General features: G+C 47.4%; 1 protein-coding gene across 2 annotated transcripts; it reads right to left on the reverse strand.

The window, feature by feature from the left end:
* Positions 1–7,537: 7,537 nt before the first annotated feature.
* KIF3A (kinesin family member 3A) lies at positions 7,538–22,201 on the reverse strand. Of its 2 annotated transcripts, XM_057415850.1 has the most exons (18): positions 21,891–22,201; positions 20,203–20,347; positions 19,877–19,961; positions 19,638–19,743; positions 18,771–18,910; positions 17,684–17,881; positions 17,159–17,333; positions 16,145–16,246; positions 14,478–14,549; positions 12,606–12,614; positions 11,468–11,624; positions 10,721–10,901; positions 10,319–10,429; positions 9,478–9,603; positions 8,835–8,888; positions 8,625–8,693; positions 8,307–8,431; positions 7,538–7,796 (listed from the first exon to the last, which is right to left on the reverse strand). In XM_057415850.1, the coding sequence occupies exons 1-18, from the start codon at positions 22,066–22,068 to the stop codon at positions 7,748–7,750; spliced, it is 2,082 nt and encodes a 693-aa protein (XP_057271833.1). In that variant the 5' UTR covers positions 22,069–22,201; the 3' UTR covers positions 7,538–7,747. The 2 variants fall into 2 exon arrangements, with proteins under 2 accessions (XP_057271833.1, XP_057271834.1); XM_057415851.1 differs by lacking the exons at positions 12,606–12,614; positions 14,478–14,549 and having other exon boundaries at positions 21,891–22,200.
* Between the last annotated feature and the right edge of the window lie 1,932 nt (positions 22,202–24,133).

The raw sequence follows: 24,133 nt of genomic DNA on the forward strand, positions 1-24,133 counted from the left end.
GTTCATTTACTCCAGTTTTTGAGCTTTACACCACGATCACTGGGGAAGTCACTGTGTCTGCGGGATGGGACCACGCATCCATCCCCTCTTCCAGCATCCACCAGGGAGCCTCCCACCACCACCCATCCCACTGCAGTGGGGCTGCTCTGAGCATCCCAGCAGTGAACCCGGCCCCATGGCCGCCATCCACTGAGGCCACCACCTCCGGTGCTTATCTGCTGCCCCTCGAGATGGTGCGGGTAGGAAACGTCAGCCCTCCACCGGCAAATCCCTCACAAAGGTCTTTCTGAGTCAGTGGCACCAACTCCATCAGGGGCATTTCAGAGTTAGACAAACACAATCACTCTCAGTCTGGCTGCTCCCGGATCAATCGAGCACTCACAGGCTCTTATCAAGCATCTGATGGCAAGTTGCTATTTGAGTTACAAAAATACCTATTAGTTATTACAAAACTCCAAAGTTTCCCAGCTCAGCTCGTGTCTCAGCGTGATTTCCTGCACTGGTGCTGGCTGGTGGTGGAGCAGAGCCCATGGCCTGAACCTCGCTCCCAAGCGGGGCAGGACGGGATGATGGGGAATGAGGTTCAGGCCATGGAGTGATGCTGCTGCTCACAGAGATGCCGGGTGCTGGAGCAGAGGCACAAACCCCATTTTCCCACGTGAGCACCAGCATCGATGCCACAGGACCACGCTGCACCAGCTCCCTGCCCATCACCACATTGTCCCACATACCGTCGTGCTGTTTTGGGGTCCCATTTGGCCAGGAGGGCCCCCAGCCCCAGCAATGCCCTGCTCCTACCCAGGAGCTGTTTGTGCCCCGGGGCCCTGCAGCCTCTGCTGCGCTTTCTGTTTCTCCCCAGCACAAGGTAAGATAAGCAGAGTCAGAAAATCACATGCAGATGAAGGATGCTTTGCATGATCTGGAGATATTCAAATGAAACACAAGGTGGAAGAGCTCACAGGATGGATAGAGAGGAAGGAAAGGCAAAGCTCCGCTATCGGAGCGTGGTCAGATTCGGTTCAGCTGCTTTCACCTTAGGGCGTAGAGAAAGTGTTGGGATACCTAGAAATGAAGAATCCCCAAACCCGAGAGTTTACACACTTGTCTCGTACGTGACCTGACTCCTACCAGCGTTATCTTAGGGTGGAAATTTCCTACGTTGAAACGTAATGCAAGATCAGAAGAAAAGCTTGACTTTTACACCAAAGACCTGTTGTCCTAATTGGATGGGAGCAGCCTTGGAAAGTGCAGGTCAGAGAAAAATGAGATTTTTCCTACAGGTTCAGCAATTTCACAGCCATAAATTGAGATGGTTCTTCCAGAAAAGCACACCCAGGTGTCGAGCACCAAAATATCCAGAACCTGCAGCACAGGGTTCAGTGCACACAGGCCATGAGCATCCTGGTGCCCCTGCTGCTCACCTTGCTGGTGCTGTCAGGCTGCCACACGGCCACTCTGCTGCACACCTCCAACTTCCTGAAGGAGAGCATCAGGCTGCTGGACGAGCTCCTGGAGGCAAAGGTAGGGCTCGTCCTCATGGATCAGCTTTAGGGATGAGTTGTTGCATTGGGCTGGGTGAGAGCGATGCTGAGGCAAAGGCAGGCTCAGAGCGAGCTGTTCACAGCGCACTGGGGGCATGGATGCATGGATGGATGGATGGACAGACGGGTGCCTGCTCGCATCAGGATGGATCCATGTTAGCCCTTTCTCTGGCCTGATCGCTCCTCTCTTTTCTGTCTCCATAAAGGTCCCCTGTGACAAGATGAACGTGACGAATGTTTTTGCAGGCGATAAGGTAAGAGAGGAAAAGTGGAACTTGTCCTTGTTTGACAACAACCACACGGCTGCGATGGGCACCAGGAGAGGATGCTGGGGCAGAGGAGAGCACGGGGTGGCCAGGAGGGAGGTGTGCAGCACCGCATGGGAGTAAGGGGCCCAGCAGTGCATCACTGGTGCCCTCATCCACCTCCATCTCCATCCGGAGCAGCAGCGGCTGCTCCTGGCCATCCCGGAGGCACAGGGGAGGCCGGAGGGAAGGGCAGGAATGGGCAGCACGGGTCTGAGCAGCACGCAGGGGTTCTCAAGCTTTTCAGAAGGGAGGAGAGGAACTTCTTCCTTTGCCTTGGAGCAGTGTGCCACCACCTCAGAGGCACCCACACGCACCTATCGCACACGCTGGTTACACACACTATCCCTCTTTAGCCCTTACCTGGGGAAGGCTCCTCACTTAGCAGATTTAATAGCAGATAGTGAAGCCTAGCTCTGCTCTGAAAATGCTGCCTAAGCTGAGCTCCCCGGCCCCAGAGTTCCTGTTTTCACAGAAAGCCAATGCCCTCGCACTGAGCTGCACCAACAGGCACCAGCCCAGGGCTGCAGCAGCCTCCCTGGGGGGGGGCTGAGCATCCCCTGAGGGTCCCTGCACCCTCCTGCCATAGGGAAGGGTCCTGGGAGCAAGGAGAGGTGCTCGGGATGACCCAGCACGTGCAGACCTGTGCTCATGGGGACAGGGTGGTCACTTACTTGGTGGTGTCACTTGGTTTAAAGCCGAGGAGATCTGAGCAGGCAGGGCTCAGTGAACTTCTCTGCGCTGGGGACATCCCCCAGGGAAGACAGCTGAATAGTTTCCTTATCACCAGTGTTTCATTTACCAGCTCCTCATCTTCCATGTGTCTCTGCTATGAGGCTTTATCCCCTCAAAGCACCCGCTGGAGGCAATGTCCCCTCTTCCCAGGGGCTTTTGTTATTCCCATAGAGCCTCTGCCCCCTCAAATCAGCTCCATTCCCATGGAAGCCACAGGGAACAGCTCCCTGAGCACCAGGTCCGCAACAGGAGCACAATGCTGTAAGCATGAGGGTGCTCACCACTGTGCCGAGCTCTGCCAGGACTTGTCACCATCAGGACAGCAGCAGACTGGGGAGCTTCAGGGGGGCTCTGACATCTCCTGCTGTACCTTGTACCTGCTCTTAGGGACAGAAACGTGTTATTGTCCCTGCCTGCGGCAGGGGTCGGAACTGGATGAGCTTTAAGGTCCCTTCAACCCAAACCAGGCTGGGGTTCTTACTTGCTCTGGTTTAACCTGCTGTGGATGAAGCCGTGACTGCACACAAGGGTGTCTCAAAAACCACACGCATCTCTTTCCAGCAAGACAACGACCTGGAGACCTTATGCAAAGCCACCACAGTTACCTGGGAGGGCCGGCGCTGCCACAGGCACCTGGAGGGCATCCACCTCAACCTGCTCAGCCTGCTCCGAAGGAAGAGCAGAGTCTACAAGGTACACAAGGGCCTCCCCTCCCTGCTCACGGCATCCGCTTCTCCCTCAGTCACCACTTCTGCTTTCACCCCTTCACCCCCAGGACCACGCTGCAGAAGCGGATCCCCCCCTAGCAAACACCCTAATGACCACTCTGCTCTCTCCCAGGCCCCGTGCTCCGTGCCAGGAGGCAGCACTACCTCCCTGGGTGATTTCCTCCTGGACTTGCGCAGAGCCCTCCACCGACTGGTAAAAGGGCAGAGCTTGAAGTGAACAGCCCTTTGGTTTGTGTCCGTAACTATAATGCTGTATTTGTCAGAGATTATTTATAATAACTTCTTTAAATAAATGTATTTTTGCACTAAACTTGCTGGCATTGTGCAAGATGCTTCTTGGCTAGAAACTGCCCAGCGCAGCAGCGTGCTGGAGAGCTTGAAGGTGCCAGGCACAGCGTGGAGACCCACCCCTGCTCCTGGTGATATCAATCCCAGCAGATTGCTGAGGGACACAAGGAGAGGTTACAGCTAGGACAGAGGAGAATGGCAGAGCAAGGAAGAAAGAACAGGTATTTTCTATCCATGATGTTGGAAAGGGGCAACAAGGGCCAGGAGGGGCAGTGCTGGCTCCAGCACACTAGATGGAACTGGGACTTCCCAAATAAGGGGGTTTAAAGCCATGAAGTCCACTGTTTTGTAACCTACTATGGCACTTGGGAAAGCCCCAGGACAGTGCAGGGTTTGTTTTGGGCCAAGTCACTAGTCAGGGGAGCTGCAGCATTACCAGAGCACAACCAACTTATTACCTAGTGCATGAGCAGGCTGGAAGCCTTCCAGAGGAAGCGAGCTGAACATTTCCAGTGGCTGCAGGTGAATTCAGAGCATCCGCAGGAATCCAGGGCGACAGGCTTAGGGTGCAGGACAGAGACACTTTGAGGCAGAACAGTGTGAAAAGCATCTCTGCATGGCATAGGTGGTATAGCTGATGGAGGTGTGCAGGAAGAGGCAGAACACAGGCAGCACCCATATTCCAGTGGACAAGCTGCTGCTCCTGCAGTGCTCTGGCTCAGCTGGGCTCTCCTCTTCCTCAGGAGAGGATGGGCTTGAACAGGGGCTCACCATTTCCTTAGAGCATCCCACACTGATCTCCAGAGTCTTGCAAAGCATCCCCTAAGTCCTGCCCTTTCCATCTCTTCCACAAGAGCTGCGTGCCCACTGCCACAGGGCTTGGCAATGGGGTCCCCACACCCAAACTCCCTTCCCCAACTTCTCCAGTGAGTACTGTGCATCACAGAGACACACAGAGTAGTTTACCCTTCCTGATGCATCTTCCGACGTAGACAGCTGCTGTATGTGTAAAGGTATTTGAGAAACATGCACAGAGGTCCAACTAGGAATCCAGAGTTTTATTTCATGGTATGGACATGCTCCAGGGACACAATACTGATATATACAGTGTAATGAATGAAGTTTAATCATAAACCAAAGATTAACCAGAAATAAACAGTTAGAAAACCAATAAATAGGAAGACAAATCATACAGACAGACTAGTGTTTTATCCTATATACAGGACTGGTGAAGCAGAACCCTTGAGAAGGTGAAAGCTGGACACGTGCAGACAGTGTAGTCAGTGAAAGGCACTAAGGACCATCTTCCCCTCCTCTTAAAGAAAGGATCAGGAGCAAGTTAAATACAAAATAATTCATTTACACAACATTAAACAACATAACGCGCCAAAACTCTCAATGTTAAAGTCAATGGTCTGGAATGAGGGGAATCTTCTGGTAGCAAGATGCAAGGAGGAGCACACACTGTATATATTATGGTAATCTGGGTTTTGGTAAATACTCTAGAGCATGCACTGACCTTGGGATGAGAAAGGCTGCGTGAAGCTCTTAAAGAACCCCACACAAACCAAACTCCTTCTGCATTAAAACCCATCATGGATCCATTAGATATTCACAGCCCAGGGCTAGAGAGGGCCCATGTGCTAACCCTGCAAACCAGACTCCCTGGTTCCAAAAGAGTGCCCAGAATTGCAACAGGTCACACCAGTTAAAGGTGAGCCAAGCTGACAGAGCCTAACCATGATAGAGCTCCACTAAAGTCCTCTTGTAAGAGCAGATAATCTGTTCTCCAAGCCCCTGTAACAGATTATAGCCAGTTTCTGCCAATTAAAAGGTGTGCAAGCAGTTATTGTATTCTCCGGCCCAAGGCTCACTTAACTATGTGGAATACTATTGTTCTCAGCAGCAGGATGGCAACTTGATTAAATTGTAAAGCATAGGCCTTTATAGTTAAGCTCTAAGTATTTTAACTGCAGTGCCATGGTTCACAGTGGCATCTTTAAGCCGCTGATGTCTGTCAGGTAAAAGACTTCTTCATGGTCCCTTAGAAAGCACAGTTCAGCAGAAACTCCCTTATAAACAGATCACTTAAAGCTTAGCACAGCCAGACGTAACACAAGGGGAATACAACAATTAGCCCTGGTTTTGTGAACTAGTACAGGCCCAAACCATGCATCTGTCTGCTTGGAGTCAGAACTGGCACAAAGCCTAAGACAAAACAGCACCGAAGCAGTTTGATGTTGTTTGATGGGAAGTGTGTTACATGAGAGCCCAAGTGTATCCAAGCACTCTCAAAGTAAGGTCAGCTCTTCAAGAGCAAAGCCAAATACAGCTGAAATCCACAAAACCTGTGAGTATTTACCTCTTTCAGTGCTAGGCTAGAGAAACCAAATGCCACGGTTTGTATGTGTAACTTGTATGAATTCAGGCAACAAAGCCTGATCTTGTATGAACGTTGGTGACACTGCCCCCCAAAACAGGGCAGTTCTACATCACTGTCCTGAAACACAGCTAAAACACAACAGGGAAGAGCTTACAACTCATTTAGAATAGGACTGAATACATCTCTAGAGCAAAATGTGCCCTTACAAGACCAGTTTTAACTAGTACAGATCCTGTTACAGACCTGCCAGAGCCACAAGGTACATCCAGTTAAGCAGCATGACCACAAGAAAGGGCTATTGACTTTTAGCTACTCTAAGTACTTCACAAGAACACTCTGGTAATTGCAAACGTGGCTATGTAAGAACTCAGGACACCTAAGGAGCTGTCTCGTGCTTTCTGTCATGCTTGAGGACTCTATTTCTCCTATTAGTGATCACAGCTCTCTACATCTCTAGGTAACATGAAGATCACAAGAAATCACAGCTGACCACCCCCACCCTGGCACAGGAGCTGTTCCAGTGCCTGCAGCTCAGAATGCCTTTTCTGTAGCACAAAAGCAACGTATTAAAGTGATACGTGTCTGTTAGCAGCATAAATATCAAAGAAAAGAGCAGCCACCACAAAGAAATGGTTGTTATCAAGAGACCAGGATTTGCTTCCTCTCATCAGAGCATAGCCAGGAACCAGAGATGACACAGGAACACAAACAGCATCAGCTACTTCAAGGGATGATACTGTTCTGGGTAATTCATGCCCGTTTTAATACGGGAGAGACAAATTCACCCTCAGTGCAGAGCACTGGTCCAGTGCCCTTGGAGCCAGGGATGGGAGAATGGAGCCATCATGCTCAGTCCCATGGCTGAAGCCAAGTCCTAGTGTCACAGCATTCCCCTTAAATAATCTCTGCTGCTGCAATTCCAAAACAATTCACATACATGTAAAAAATTCCAGATCAACAGCACAAAAAGCAGCCAAAGCAACGCTGCCACACAGCCTTAACAGGAGAGTAAACCCAAGAGAGCTCTTTTGCCTTTGCATCAGAGCCCCCATTCCCCACAGTGCCAGATCATGGGCATACAGACAAAGATAAAAGCAGTACTTAGACACGTTTGTTTTCTGTTGCACTTAAACAGAGAATGGTCCCTTCCCAGAAGCCTCAGACTTTTGTAGTGCATGTTTCCCCTATGCAACTACTTTTTCTTTGTACAGCAAGACAGCAAAGGAAGGGAAAAGGACTGTGTATTCCATACACAACACCATCAGGTTAATAGCCACAGTGAGGGGCATTTAAATAAAAGGGTTTGATGCTCCTAAAGGTTTGCAGCAACCACATTCAAACACAGATCAGTGCAACAGAGGACAAGAGTGAAAGCTGCCAGTTATGTGCAAAGCAGGGCATAAATCAGATTTACCTGCCTCTAACTGTAGGATTTCATCAACTGTTTTGAGCTAACACGTCTACAGCACTTAAACACGCATCTAGAACCCTTATTTTCTACATCTCAACAAGGACTGCCAGCAACAGTTTCCCTGCACAACACGTTAACACATAGAATTTCACAACCATCATACATACCAGTTTAATATTATGTTAATATAACATACAATATACGGGCAACTAAGGAAAAATACATTTCTTTAAAATAAAGCTCCATACCAGCAAGGTATGGATTTTATAGCCAAACTGTGCCACCTCTTGAACTCCATATTCTGGCCCAATCTTACACACTCACTGATTTATACGGCAATTCTGAACAGGTCACACCTACTGCAGCAGAGAGTCAATGACAGCTCCTGGCTTTGCCGAACGTTTTCTGTTTGGAGAGCAGAAAGGAAAGGGAAAAATAGCACCATACACACATCATGAGGCTGTCTAGGAAAGACAGGGACCAGTCACATCTCAAGTTAAAACTACACAACGTTACTCTTCCAAGTATTTGTCAAAACCAAAAATAACCAAGGAAACCCATGCTGAAATCTCCCCCAACAGCACGTAACTTTCCAGTAACATCAGTCGATGAGTCAGGTGTCGAACTGAACCACAGACCACAGTAAAATAAAGCAAGGAGCCAGAAGAGGGGAATACAGCAAAAGGGCATCAGAAAAACACCCAGACAAGTCTTTCTGGACAAGATCCTGCTGTGGTAAAGAGACTTCAGCTTGGTTCTGTCATACTCAGCACAGATAAACTTTATACCGCGCAAAATGTTAGCATTGTGTCTTCTCACTAAGCAACCGTTTGAAGATCTATGGTCAGTTTGCATGCACAGACTTAAGCCTTCCCCTGGGTAAATCCCCCATATAGATACTCCAAAGTTCTTCACCTTCTACCCGTCTTGGGCCTGGATCTTCCTTTTGAAGTCCTTGGCCTCTCCAGCTTCATCAGTGATTGCCTCAAGCTTTCTTCAGTGTAGGCTAAGTAAACATGGGAAAGGTCCACTTCAAAGGGCTAAAAAGGCAAAACACCCACAAAACAGGAACATCAGAATCATTTTATGCCCCGATCCACAGTGCTTTTCTAACACTAGGAAGACTGCTCTCTTCCAAAGAAGAAATTGGGCAGTTTCTCTATCAATACACAGGCACAGGTAGCAGAATTTGGCCACACACAGTTTAACACATGCTTAGAAAGAGTCACTCACATCTTTTTCTTTCTTATCCAGGACAGGAGTCTGTTTCCTCATGTTGTTCCCTGTATATGCAACACATTTCTTAAAGAAAGAAAGAAGGTCTGTTAGCAGAGCCTGCTGTGCACAGTAAAAGTGACTACAGCTTTAGCAGTTTACTTCTGGGCTCAATTTAACTCCTTAGAAACTCCTGCTAACACTGGCTTCTACAGCCAGCAAACTTACCAGCTGCCATTCTCCAATGTCTTCATTCCAGTGAACATAGTTTTCAATCATTTCCTAGGAAGAAATTAGAACAGTAATTGTTCTAGACTTCAGATGCATTCTCCAGAACATACATCCCTAAAGGCCTGGACAAGCTGCTTAACAACAGTTTTGATCATTGAAGTTGCCTTTAATCAAGACAAACATATCCTGTTCAAACACACCTATTTATACTTTAAAGCCTACAGAAGAGAAAAACACCACTCCCAAATTGGAATTCCCACAAAAGTATGGGCTTCCCATTAAGCCAGTGCCATCAGGATAGTAATAAACTTCACTTGGAAGCCCACCAGGTTACAAGAGTCACTTGTCAGCAGCATCTTTTCTTACTTCAGCATCACCTGGTTCTAACAACCCAGATAATGACACCAACACATGAATGCCACCACGTTGCTTAGCTGAGCCACAGCAAAGGAAAGCTCACAGCAGCATACAACTAGTCATCTGTGCCACAACCTAACAGACAAGTGTCCATCAGTGCACTGTGAACACCTCATGAAGAGACAAGAGCCAACTCATTCCATTCAGTGGACAGAATAAAAGCTGGAGGGCTCGGCATGCACAGCACAATCTTATGCCACAGGCTTTGGTTCTCTGTCTTTACCTGGTAGTCCTGAGGAATGAAGTTGTCTATGATAAGCATCTGAAGACGAAGTTCCCTGCTCAGCTGCCGAATATTCTCTAGTAATCCTTCAATCTCTCTCTGATGCTCTTGCTGGAGATCTGCCATCTGAAAATAAACCAGATGAGAGCATTTGAGAGGATCAGAGCTAGCTTAAGACATGGTAAAAGCCTAAAAGAGAAGAGTCTTCGGCCTATATGAAGATTTCAGGAAACAAAAGCAAACTCTGGTTATAAGTATAGAATATTTTATCTCTGAAGAATAAACCCTCTGGAAAGTTCCAGCTCAGAGATGGCTGAGAGCAACTTTAAGTTCTCAGCTTCATAAAACTGAAGCTGACTTTCTGCCAACCCAAGCTCTGCACCAGCTAAGAGCAGATGAAGAGTGTGAGCCAAGTTATATCCCTGGCAAGATTTCAAGGAAAACCTCTGATCCCTAAGACAAAATGCAATTTTGTGAAACAGGAGCTCAAGATACCAGCCAAAGGACACTTTCGTCCAGTGACTGAGCAAGAGGTAACAAGGGCAGCAGGGAGAACAGACAGACAGCTAAGAGCAGAGGAGCACTGGGCTGCTGCAAAGCAGGAGATTTGGAAAGCTGTTGGCTGGCAGCTCAAACAAAACACCCGGTGTTTTTCCTTCTGTGTGCATCCGTCTCACACATTGTTCCTTTCAGCCTGGGCTGGGGGAATGCTCTCCAACATGCCCCTGTGAAGTTCTGACACCAGACTTCATTAGATCTTTGTGTTACAAAGCTGATGGCTTACCCCCCTCCCAGCTGTAGTCCCTCATGTGATCCCAGGCTGAGAGCCTCAGACACTAACCTCCGATTTTGCAGCCATAAGCATGGTCCAGACTTTCTTCAGCTTTTTGGTTTTCCCCTGTGCTTCTTCCTGGAGACTGGTGTACTTCTCCTCGATGTCCAAGCGTTCTTGCTGTGTGCAAGATTCAACACAGACATCCATACATCAACATAACCAAAGAAACTATCTGCAATGCTATGAACAAGAAAAGAAACTACTTGAACAAAGGAAAGCATTTGCCAAGGGCCTGGAGCCCTGGCTATGCCCCACAGTGATTGCAGTGGCATTGTGTGGCCTCTGAAGCCATTCACTTCTGCTACATTTTTCAGAGCAGAGCCATGTTTCATGCACAGGAGCAATGCTAAGGCACAACACTGCGTCCTGCCACTGCTGTTTTCAGACAGCTACAGCATATAACCCCACCTCCTTCTCCTCAAGCTCCTTGCGAAGCTGTTCTGCTCTCTTCCTTCGTTCTTCCAGTTCCATATTTGATTCTTCTAGAAGCTTCTCTTGCTCCTCTGCTTTTGCCAGCAAGTCCACTCCTCCTACAATCACTTTCTTCTCCAGTGCAGACAGTTTCTCCAAGAGGGACTGGTGCTCTTGTCTAGAGACAGGCAAGTGTAAAACTTTATCCCACAGTGCTCACAAGGCAGCAGGTCCAGCTCAGTTTTACAGCCCAGACGGCATTTGCAGGGCTGGAAAAACTTGTCTTGCTGTCAAGGGTTTAAGTGGGGGTGAGGCAGCGCAAGTGAATGCAGGGAGTTCCCTGAGCTCCAGCTTTCCCACAAGCAAACTGGGTCAGCAGAGAAGTCTCTCTAGCTAAAGCCCCTCTGTGAGGGGCTGGGAGTCCACAGTGACATTGCCTGGATGCCCAAGGCACCCCCTCCCCAAGGGCCCCGCCAGCACAGCAGTGCCCAGAGGCAGCTGCAGAATGGAAGTGAATGAACAGAGATCAAGGCAAGGCAGCTGAGATGCCAACCAGGAATGCTGGCTGCTGCTGAAGCAGCCTCTGGCAGCAGGACTACCCTATTTCCATGGGCCACTGTGATCTCAGTGGCTTTTCAGCTGTTCAGTTTATACAAAGGCACCTCACCAGGCATTTCCAGATATCCAGAACCGAGTTGTAGTTAAAGAATGAAAACCCCAAACTGCTCAGAGAGGGATACTCACTGAGCTTTAAGCAAGTCTTTTTCTCTCTTCTCCAGCTCAGCTCTGGCTTTATTTCTTTCTTCTTCTTCCATGTCAAGCTTAGTTTCAAGAGCTTTTCTCTCCTCTTCAATCTTTGCTTGCATCTCTACCATCTTATCAGGGGAAACTTTCTTTTTGCCTTTGGAAAGAGACAGGGAAAACAAATCAGTTCACAGACAAATAAGACAGTTTCTATAGCATGGCATTTTATTTTTCCAGGTTCAGATTCAATACTTGCATTTAACATATTTAATTAGATGTCAGCTCCAAGCCAGGCACAACTCAGTCTTTCAAATCCCATTTTAACATTGACCAGTTGTCACCAGTTCCTACAGAGAAGGAATGCTGCATAACTAAAACATAATGACCTCAAAACAGACAACACAGAACACTTGGAGAAGGACCACTGCCCAAAGTCTGAGCTGGAAACTCTCATGTTCTGACTGGGTACATTACGGTGAATAAAGGAAAACAAAAGCTGCCTTGACCTACAGCTACGAGAGCCAAGCTATCAAGAGTTACATACTCAAGTTTCAATTGGCATTCCCACTGCAGGAAGGTTTGCTGAGACTTATCAACTGTGCCTTTACAACATTACTACTACTTCACTACTACAGCAAACCAGGTACATTTCACGGAGGGTTCCAAAGGAAGTGGCCAGAGCAGCTCACTGAGCCCATCGGCCTGAAGGGCTGGTCCCAAGCACCTCATTTAGAAACAAAGTGTGAGGCTGCTCCTGGAAGTCACTCTGCAAGTCCTTGGTCAGCTTTCACTGTAATCCCAGGGTAACACCAAGACCCAGCCTACACGCATTTCCTCAGATCCACAGGTCTCTCTGAAATCCTACATCTCCCTTTAGTCACTACAAGCAAATCCTTTGGTTTCTGGTTTTGTTCTTCTCCAGACATGAAAAAAACCCCATAGAATCCAGATGCCTAGAAACTAAGAGAAGCCATTGACTGTCAAGGGAGTGTTTTTGCATGACATAGTATGTATGCTCAGAACATGCTCAAGAAGTTGTTCCCAGAATAGGAGAAAAAGGTGAACTAAACCAAGCTGTAAGGCACTTTCCCAAGCTCTACAAGGGTATTCTGAGGAGGTGGAAATCCATTACACCAACCTGCTTGATCTTGCATTAAGAGGAAGTAGAAAGCAAATCGTGGAGAGGCAGCATACCATAAAAAGAGGAGGAAAGAAAATATATTACTGCTTTGATCATTTTGGACAGAGATCATCAGCATCAGAACAAACAACATTTGTTTATGCATGTTTCTAGAGTAGAAAACACAGGATAATCATCACTTTAAAGAACTCGATTAGAGGCAACATGAACGCATCGTGATTTTATGCTAAAGCAGAGAAAGTTTCTGTACTTCAGAGTGCTTTGCATATCCAGGATAATCTTCAGCTCACTCTTGCATTCTCCTGCCCATTCAATGCAATGCAGAATCTAAGTGTACATTAGGAGCCTGCCGCAAAGATCATGCCCTAAGAAACAATTAGAGGGTGGATTTCTTCAACAAGAGACTTAATGCTTTCCCTCCCACTCAAGACAGCCAATTCTGTTATATTACCTGTAAAATATTAGCATTCAGCAGACACCTTCACAGTTTTAACCAAGGTTTCAAGCCAATTCTTTGCAAGATACATGACAGTTGCACATAGGGAGTCTCAGCACAAGATTTCTCCATTTAATTACACAGGGTATTAGTAGGTTAATTTGCAGTAACTGATGCTTCCATAGAGGTATATAGGCAGGTTTGGTTATTCAAGCAAGGACAGCAAAAAAAGGCAGGACAGGAAGGGGATAGTGAAAGACACCACATGCAAAGGGGTCACACTGGAGGACAGTTAATATCCCAAACCACATATAGCCACACTTATCCTAAGCACCAAAAGCCCAGTGCAACTTCCACAGCAAAGCTCTCTCCAAATCCACAGGAGATGCACTCATCCGTCCACTGCCACAGCAGCAGTTTGCTATTAACTGTCCTCACCCAAATAAAATACTCAGGTTTCAAGCAAGCTTTGAAAGAGCAAGTTTGAAGCAAGCAGATTCCAACCCAACCACTGCAGACCCACTAAGGGTCTCCCTTAGGTTGTGATCCTTCCTAACCTGCTACCATGTTTTCTCTGAGCTGATGCTTTCCACTAATGTAACTAGGGTAAGTGTGATTGAATTACACAGCAATACTTCCCAGACTCTCCACACAGTGGGGAGAAGGGACTGCATCTATTCAGGATAACCACAAAAATGGGTGAAGTCTCTAAAAGCAGAGTCCCAAGACGTGATTTATTTCTTCAGCCATCACTGACTGTAAGGGTTTTAAAGGCACAGAGCCCTCTCTCTGGCCAGAAGCAGACCCGACTTGCCTTCTTCTAGACCAAAATGTAGACCCTTGTTCCTCTGAACTAAGTTCCACAATGACCAATAACTTAATGCCATGGGGCAGTTAAACCCCAACCACCACCAAGCATTAGATGTTTTCTTCGCAAGTATAATCCTAAACCTTATGTTGATTGTTCACAGCTCCATCTGCCTTCTCAAAAACTAAATTTGAGCAGGCAGAGTGCAATGTACCATAGCACAACCCATGTCACCTGCCTAGCTGCCCTTTTAATGAACTCATGTTGGAGCAGCTCCCATAAAGTTAGCTCAGACTTTCCTGATATTTTAGAAGGATCATTTAACACAAGTTGCAAACTGGGTTGTTGGTTTTTTTTTTTAACCTATTATTTCTTCATTGTCTTTAAATCTTGCTCAAGCAGCGCACCCAATTGCTTCCTATTCTCTCACATAGCTGGCTAACAAAGTGCACACTGAACAACTGTTTCAAGCATGGAAGCAGCAAAGGAAAGGCATGCTTTAGCAGAGCTGAAGGTTCAGGTTCATCTTTCCAACAGACACAGCAGGAAGCACGCAGCATTGCGAAATGGAGTGTGCGGATTATGAAGAGGCCAAAGCTTAAAGGACTTAAGAGCTCCCACTCACTAGTGAAGGACTTATCCAGAGGTTTCTCTATGACAGAGCATGTAGAGTCTGAACTACTGCTGCTGCTACTGCCTGGAAAACAGAAATGCATCCCACAGAAAGACCCAGAGAGGAAGAAACATGCAGATGGGAAGTTAGTTCTAAAGGGAAGAAACCCAGAAGGGCCAGCAACCTATTTCAGAAAGGCACAAGTTCCCATTAGGAAGCATTTGCTAGGATCCCTCCCAGATTCAGCTTGCAAAGCCACCATTTTCCCAGCACAAAATGGCATGCTCAAAAAGACACTTCAGTTAAAACCCATCTTAACCAGCCTACAGCTTGAATCAACATGCCAAGGCAGCTTCCATCTCAGGCAACAACAGCACAGAAAACCAGATCACAGTGGAGAAGGCTGTGGATATCTGCAGCAGCAGAGGATTCTGTGACCAGGAGTCCTTTACAGTCTTATGTAGATGGCAATGTACATGTTCCCCTCTAGAAGGCAGAATCAGCTTACACGGGGACAGCTACTGTGTGTACTCCTAAGTAGCACCCTTACATAGGGAGCTTAACTAGAGCAGCTTGTTTGGAAGTCAGTTGTTTGTCCTGCTAATCCAAGCAAGATTTTGAAGGCGTTCTCCTCTTGGGAGGAGATTTGGGCAGGGTTTGGTTCTTGATGGAGACAGTGCTCCATCTTTTTGTTTCTAGAAATTACCAAAAGGTGAAAAATGAAGTACAAGTTGTTACAACTATCACCAAAAGCATTAACACCAAAATAGCAAAGGGCATTTACAACTCCACTTGGGCAGACACCAAAATGTCAGTGCATCTGAAGCAGGAATGCTTTAACAGCAATCATTTAAGAGATGCAAGTGCTTCAGGACAGGAAGGCAGTTTGAATGTCAAAATTAGTTTACTAGAGAAGCTGTAAGTTGAGGTGTAGCACTGGACTTCTCTACTCCCTGTGAAGGTTTTAGGGGCATAGCAAGCTCCCTGGAAGCCACAGCATCCCATGGGACACAGTGACCGGCAGTTCTAAGTCCAGCAATATCCCCTGGGGTTTAGATGTCACACAGTAGTTCAGCACTGATGCAGGACAAAGTCCACTTCACCACAGGATTTCCAAAGTGCTCCCAAACAAGGGATGCGCAGTTCCCATTCAGCTTTTCAGCTTGCAGAGATACCCAAAGGTCAGGTTTTTCCTCTATCAACATAAAACAGGACACCAGAAGAGTCAGTTACTGAACATCCATAAGACAGACGAATCCTTTGCCTAAACCACAGCCAAAATTCCCCTCCAACCATTCCCTTGGTTATAAAAACCACATCTGCCTACCACTGATGTTAGGTGCCTTCTTCCTCCCACCTCCATGAGCAGGGGAAGTTCCACACCACCAATCACAAGCCATACACAGCCACCTTGCGGCAACCAAGGAGCCACCACAAAGGAGATGTTACCACAAGCACAGCTACCCAAGTGGAAGCAGATTCTATACAGGTCCAGAGCTGTCCATCTAACAGAGACAGTACCAAACAGCTTGGTTTCTAGGAGAGGCATGATAATTGCAGCGGCAGTAGGGCAGCTTTATACCTCCACTTTTCCCCACCTGGCTCCAGCTACAGTTCCTGGCACCAGCTCCTAGACAAGAGGAGGCTGGTGGCACTGACAGGAATCTCTACTGCCTTACCTCGCCGTTTCTTCCGCTTCTCCCCATCCTCTCCAATCTCCCCTTCATCATCTTCATCCTCCTCTTCAGAGTCACTGCTCTCAGAACCAGATATCTCTTCCCCTAGAACAGAAGAAGGTGCTTTTTGATGTGCTTTCCTTCACCTCATTCAGCTTTTCAGTGTGACTGCAGCATCTGTCCAAACCCAGCAATGTCCAACACCACCTGCAGAAGTCATTCACTGTTGAACACAGACAGCTGGCCATAGCTCAGGAACTTCAGGAAAAATCAAGATAAGCAGTCAATGTGTGTATGTTAAAGCTCAAGTGGGTGTTTTTTATAGGAAATAAATAATATTTGCACTGCTAAAGTGTTAAGCTACAAAGTCTTTCTAGCAGGATCTTCCCATACCCGAGATGGAAGGGAAAACATTCAGGGGAACAAAGTTCACACAGACCTGCAACTTAATCACACACTTGTATACATGAAGTTCAGTGGCTGTTAATTGAGAAAAATATCTAATTTCACAAATGCCTGTCACTGTTGCCATTGCAGACATAACATTCAGATGTTTCAGGCTGAATTTGGAAACCAAACTGAATAGAATCCAATATTTAACACCACAGAATCCCAGACTGGTTTGTGTTGGAAGCGACCCTAAAGCTCATCCAGTTCCAACCCCTGCCACAGGCAGCGATGCCTTCCACTAGAGCAGGTTGCTCCAAGCCTCATCAAACCTGGCCCTGAACACTGCCTTTGGGGCACCCAAGATAGCTGCTCTGGAAATGCTAGTTACATGCTCAGCTACAGCACCTGTCACTGAGGGTAGTGTCAGACCTGAAACCCATTTGATCTAGCCAAGTCTATGCAACACCCTTCGTCTCCAGGAACCCAGTAGGGCCAACAGAACCAGGATACTGCCCTGCACCAGCTACCAAACTCCTGTGACATATCTTACACCAGCAGAGAATGTTCACACTCAAGCAGAATGAGCATTGCCATGAAGAGATACACCAGGAGGAAGGAGAAACTCACCTTCCTCCAGTTTCCTCTTCAGCTCTTCAATTTCTTTCTGAAACTGGCGAAGCAGAGCATCCTTAGGATCCTCATTGATCCTGGCTTTGTTCTTGATGTTCTTGGCTCGGTTTGCATACCTGAGAGTGCTGATAGTCTCATCATAGTTGTAGTCAGCTGGTCCAATGTTTGCACACTGTGACACAGGGAAGACCAAGTTACCAGAGGGCAAAGGGGCAGAGCCCAGAACAGGTAATTTCAGGGACCTATCCCCAACCCTGCCAACCTCACATTGCTACTCTTCCCTAAGCTTCCCTACACCAAAGCTGCTTTTGGCTACCCAAGCACAGCTTCTATTAGATCTTACAAACACATGCACATTTGCACTGTGGTTTGAATCTCGTCTGTACAGAGGCAAAAAGTAGAAAAGGATGCTCAGAATGATCTCTAAGCTGAACCCAGCTCTAAATCAAGAGGTAAATGCCACACTGTCCTCATGGCAAAGTCACTATGCTATCCCTGTACAACTTGCACCTCTCAGCTTACCATCATGGTTTTGGAATTGCCGCCCAGAGAATCCTGAAGGAGCCGTGTAAGTTTGGAGTTACGGTAGGGCACGTGGGTGCTCTTGCCATCCACCAGTGCAGAGATAACATTCCCCAGTGTGGAAAGAGAGAGGTTGATCTTGGTAGCTTCCTTCAGGCGCTGCCCTGTGGCTCCAGTTTTTGCCTGTCTTTCAGAACCCTGGAAAGGGAACAGGAAGCAGGAGTTACAACAGATCATTTCCCTCCAAATAGGATCAACTACACCCGAAGTGCTGCCAGCAGCCATGTCACTAACCACCTCCTCCATTATTAGAGGACCTGGCTAAGCACCTCACACATTGTTAAAGAGACAAGTTAAATAGATCTTAAATGAAGCCTCAGTGCCAGAAAATCCTGGATTGCTCAAATTAATGCAGATCTTGTCTCCATGAACAGCAACATTATGAGAAGCAAGGCAGCAGTTATGAGGCACCTCAGGTGGAGCTGCCAGGCACTACCTCCAGACTTTAACAGCAGATCAAGGGAGAAAAGCCACACTGCAATTATTTTTGGAGAGTTTCCCAGAGTAACCTAAATATACACTATGTAAATAAGGTTAATATGTAGACATTGAATGCCTGTAGCCTCCACTTGCTGCATCTTCTCCAAGGAAAAATACTCCAGTACAAAGCTGGGGCTAAAGACGCATTGTACCAGCACAATTACACTGGTTCAAAGTGAGTGGCAGAGGGAGGGAACCCACAAGTGATGAACTGCACGCTCACAACCCTCTTACAAGAAAACCCCCACTCTTGCAAAGCCCCAGCTCTGCTGCCCAGAGCAATTTCTAATGTAGCTTACCCATTCAATGGTAGCTTACCCATTCACTTATAGAAGCAAGAGAACCCTTTTACTGAGACAGGCTTTAGCTACATTAGAGACTCTTCCTGGTACACTTCTAATTTAAGGCCTCGAATGAATACTTCACAGAAGCCGAGCATCAAACAAGTTGGGCTCTAGCTGCGAACGCTTTCCTGTGCCTTCAGCAAGGCACACACGAGCAGCCATACCCACCACCCATTATGGCAGACCCAGCTGGTCCTACTCACGGCGAGGTCCACGAGGTGCAGCTTGCCCATGCGCACGTGCATGTTACCATCGACCCCCTTCTCGCTGCACTCGATCGTGATAGTGAAGATGGCGTGTGAGCGAGAGCTGTGCTCGTTCATGTTTGTGGCACCAACAGAACCTTTCAACAGAGGGAAAAAGCAACAACGCCTTCAGAATTAGTCACATGCTCCTGGAACATTTCCTGCTCTCAAAGGAGACTTATCTCCACCTCTTTACCCAACCCTGGTTTTTCATAAGAGGGATGCTCAGACTCAGCAGCAAACCATATTCTTGGGCACATCTCCAATCTGGACTAGCAGAAATGTTACAGCCTGCTGTAACTCTACACCCACCACAGACTCCCTTCCCAAGAACAGCAGTAGTTCTCATCTGTTTCTTTAAGGCTACGAAGATCAGTAGCCTAAAGGTACTCACAGCTGATCCCTGAGCAATACGAACACAGCAATCCATGCCAAGAGCAACAGTAGTCAAAATTAGGTCGTAGAAGGATCTGAGCCTAATTAAGAAATCTTCCAGAAAACATAAACCACCTCCCACTGACAGCACAATGATAGTTCATCCTGACCAGAACTGAAGGGGATAAAGGAGCAGGACACACACTAGCAATCCTGACATCACTGACTGCCCTCGCTGCATCCTCCCCTTTGCCACTGCCACTGGCCAATGTGAGAGTCACAGCCTTCTTTACCTGCCCCTGCATGAAAGAGCTCTGGGGGGAGATGTCCTTTTTGCTGTGCTCAGCTGACCAAGCTTTCAAGCATTAGGACTTGGCTCTCTTACTGCAGTCTCATAACCAGACTTCATTCTGACCGAGCTATACACCTGCCCACAGCAAGGCTACGTACGGTTCTTGTGGCCCAGAGTCATGATTCTGTCCATATCATCTGCATTGTTTACGACATAAGCTGAAAGGTCTTTGATATAAACTCCCACATCAGGTCTCTCTTTAACCTAAGAGAGAAACAGTTTAGAATGAGCCTGCTTTGGAGATCCCCAACAGCAGTTTCCCATGGTACAGTGGCTTTTAAAAGCTAATCGTGCTCACTGATTGAAAACTGACATCACACTCAGAACTACAGCTCACCTCTAATCTCTGCGTCTGGTCTTTTCCTAGCAGGTCCCTCACTTCTTCATTGTAAATTTCCAGGTAAGAGACACGAACTAAAAACCTGAGGACAAAGAGTTGGGCAGCTTTCTTAGTGAGACAGCTGCTGAAGTCCAACAACCACAATCACAGAGTGCAAAGATAATGCGGTGATATAAACCACAACCCTACTTCCCCATTGAGAACTGCCTCAGCAGCAGTCTTTCAGTTAGGGTCAGAGGTACCATTTCAGTTGCCATTGTTAAGGTCAGGCTCCTGCTATAGACAGACACTCAAGACTGAAGCAGTGAAGAGAAGCTGCTTACCTTGTGTCCCCCTCTGCCTTGGCAATGTGACCAAATATATGGGCAAAGGAATTGGGAATGATGCCTCGAAGCTCAGGAACTGCTCGGACCCCTTCCATGGTGAAGGTTTTGCCTGTTCCAGTCTGCCCATATGCAAAAATAGTACCTGAAGGATAAGAAGATATACAAACAAACTCTAAGAAGTTGCTAACTTCAGTTTTACTCCATTCCTTCTTAGCCTGATAACACTAAAACCTCTGTTGTTACAGAGCTGAAGTTTTCCACCAACTCCAGTAGATGCTGTACAAGGCCAGCAACAAAACAAGTGCTGGGCAACCACCACAAACAGGGCTGAGACACTGGCCTATAGAGCCTGCAAGACACCCAAGAAAAAGCCAGCTTGGTTTAACTCTGCAAAGTTATTAAAGCATGGAGTGCAAGCACTCTTAGGTCTCGCACACAAGTAATTAAGGCAAGCCCAATTAATAACATGGTCAATTAGAGGAAAACCATTATATACCAACTGCAAACCCAACCATTGCTAGCATCTTAGCCACAGCAGAAACAGCACAAGGCTTTTACAGCAAAAGCCACAGCTCAAGCCCAGTTCTAAACCTACCATAATTTGGACTTGAGAGACAGACTGAAACCTTCCCGAGATCCCAGACTCTGCAGAAATACACTGGATCTTACGTTCAGCCTAGCCCTGCTGAAAACTCCAGTTTTCATTGTCAAGCTACTCATGCTGCAGCTCAGCAAAGCTGCATGGATTACTTCAGTTGGAAGAGACCTACAACACATCTCCAGTCCAACTGCTTGACCAGTTCAGAGCTGACCAGAAGTTAAAGCATGTTTTTAAGGCCATTGTCCAAAAGCCTCTTAAATACTGACAGGTTTGGGGCATCAACCACCTCTAAGAAGACGGTGCCAGTGTTTAGCCACCCTCTCATAAAGAAATACTTCCTGATGTCTAGTGTAAACCTCCCCTGGTGCAGCTTTGAACCATGAAATTTTGAGCCATGAATTTTCATCAGCTGAAACCCAGGTGTGTTAGCACAAGAGCTTATTAGGCACTTCACAGACCTTTAAGAACTTTGTAATGTGTTGTTGTTTATAGCATACTGTTATGGAAAGCAGTAATTTGCTTCCTTACTAGCATTTGCTTTCCTTTACATACTACATTTACATGCATAAGGACACACACGCATATTCTTCCCAGCACTAGGAAGCAAAAGAGTATCTGTGCGTAGAGCAAATGTGTTTTACTAGTCATCTTAGCTTAAAACAGCAAAGTTCAGAGGAGAAGAGGTAGCAGTTATATGCATAAGCCTGGTACGCATACCTAGTCACTGCAGGACCCTGGCAGCTGCCTGGGGGCTGAAACTGTACAGTGAAGAACCGCTGAGAATTCTGGTAATGAGATAAAGTGCAGATCCTTTGCAAACAAGACACAGAATAAAACCACAGAGCTACCTGACATCAGCTGAGTCTTGGTCATCATCGAACTCCCACTGTTAAATGATCATAGGAGGCACAACAGCTGAGTACTCAGAACAGCAAGTACCTTCAGGCTATTTTAAGTTAGAGGCAACAACAGAAACAACGCAGGGCTATAGCCCTCAGGAGGTGAAACTCCATTAAAGAAGATCAGCAGACACTCTAACAATGCAGAGAACAGCAGGCGGGATCCTTGACAACAAGGGACTTACCATTATATCCTTCTAGGACAAAGTCAATTATAGGTCTTGCAGTTAAATTATAGACATCCAGCTGTTTACTCTCTGGTCCAAACACCGTGTCAAATGTAAATGTCTTGGGAGGCTCATTGGATGAGTCTGTTTTATGAACAGTTATAGTTCCTCTCATTTCATCCACATTCACTGCCATTTTGTAGCCTGTGGCTTTCTCTCGTTCATTAAGAGGCCGGCACCGAACCACGACCTTGACATTATCGCAGCTCTCTGGCTTGTCCAGCTTCTCAGGCTTGTTGATCTGTAATTATTAAAAGAGAAAAGGAAATACACAGGCTGTAACACTGCTGTTAACATACCTGTGTGATTCAGCAGCGTTCGTGCCTCATTAGATGCATACATCTCCTTAGGATCATGAACCTGGGGACTTAAAACCAGAACTGGTTTATAATTAAAGCTGAGAGAACAATGTACACTTAGTGCAATCTTCTTCTGCTTCCTCACACGGAAAATGATTGAGTAAAACTTTAGAATTTCACATTCAGGATAACTTAAGATTTTCTTCAAGGAACAATTTCATGCTTGCAAACAATGGACAAACAGTTTGCTGGAAGTTAAGCGCAGCCATGCCGTTCTCTGACATTAACACTCACTGTGCTCTCTCACTGGAGCACACAAGTCCCAAACCTTACAGATGGCATGAGCAGGCACCAGCAAGCACCGCCAGAAGGGAATTCATTTAAGTGACAAGCTTCAGTGTACCTGCTGAATCTGTGCACAAACCTTTGCTTTCATGAAGCAGTTACAAATTTTGAAGCACCACTGAGTAATTTCACCCAAGAATTGTTTGGGTTGAAGGGACCTTAAAGCTCCTCCAGCTCCAACCCCTGCCACGGGCAGGGACCCCTTCCACTAGAGCAGCTTGCTCCAAGCCCCTGTGTCCAACCGGGCCTTGAGCACTGCCAGGGATGGGGCAGCCACAGCTTCTCTGGGCACCCTGTGCCAGCACCTCAGCACCCTCGCAGTAAGGGTGTCACATAATCAGGGGACTGGAGCACCTCCCGTATGAAAACGGGCTGAGAAAGTTGGGGCTGTTCAGCATGAAGAGAAGGCTGCATGGAGACCTCAGAGCAGCCTTCCAGTATCTGAAGGGGGTCTATAGGGATGCTGGGGAGGGACTCTTCATTAGGGACTGTAGTGATAGGACAAGGGGTAACGGGTTCAAACTGAAACAGGGGAAGTTTAGGTTGGATATAGGGAGGAAATTCTTTCCTGTTCGGGTGGTGAGGCACTGGAATGGGTTGCCCAGGGAGGTTGTGAATGCTCCATCCCTGGCAGTGCTCAAGGCCAGGTTGGGCAAGGCCTTGGGTGAGATGGTTTAGTGTGAGGTGTCCCTGCCCATGGCAGGGGGGTTGGAACTGGATGATCTTAAGGTGCTTTCCAACCCTAACTATTCTATGATTCTATGATTCTCCCGATTAAATAAACCCAAACCCCATCTGATCTAGCAAAGTCTAAGACACTACTGGCAATAGATGCTGTGGTTGAGTCCCTAACTCCTTCCAGAGCAACCAGCTTGGGTGCCCACAGGAAACAAACCGTGTTTCCAAGCGCCTCTCCCACCAGCTGCCATCTGCCTGGACTCCTCCCAGGCCTTGGCAGAGGCCAGGAACGCTTCTGTTGCTGCGCTGGAAGCAGGGGCTGCTTTGCCTCAGCCTGGCGGAGGCGGGATCCTGCTGCACCCCCGGCTGGAGCCCGTGGGGCTGACGGGGCTCCAGTGGCTCTTACGGGGCTCCAGTGGCTCTTACGGGGCTCCAGTGGCTCTGACGGGGCTCCAATGGCTCTGACGGGGCTCCAGTGCCGCTTTGCAACGCACCAAACTGAGCAGATGAATCCTTTCCGGCTCTCCCTTCGCTCAAATGTCCTGGGAAGTCGGGGTTGGATGCTGCGACATCCGGCGGCAGCACAAGCCAAAGTCACGCTCGGTTCCTGCTTCCAGGGAGCACACACATCCCAGAGCTTCAGCTTTAGAGCCGTTTCCAGAGGGTTCATGCAGCGCCGGGGTTTTTAATGGAGATAATGGAGATAATAGCCTCCAGAAAGCACTGATGTGGAGCCCACATCCATCCCTGCTTACAGAGAGCAGCAGACATTTTATAGCTATAATGTCTTCTTTCTGCTGTCACAGACACCACAACATGAGCACTGAAAAGATCCCTTTCAGGCTGAGATGGTCTCTCTTACAGGGTATTATTTGGAGA

The sequence above is a fragment of the Pezoporus wallicus genome, unplaced genomic scaffold (genome assembly GCF_028554395.1).
Source record: "Pezoporus wallicus isolate ANWC-B61680 ecotype Strahan unplaced genomic scaffold, APGP_CSIRO_Pwel_v1 contig_9052, whole genome shotgun sequence".
NCBI lineage: Eukaryota > Metazoa > Chordata > Aves > Psittaciformes > Psittacidae > Pezoporus > Pezoporus wallicus.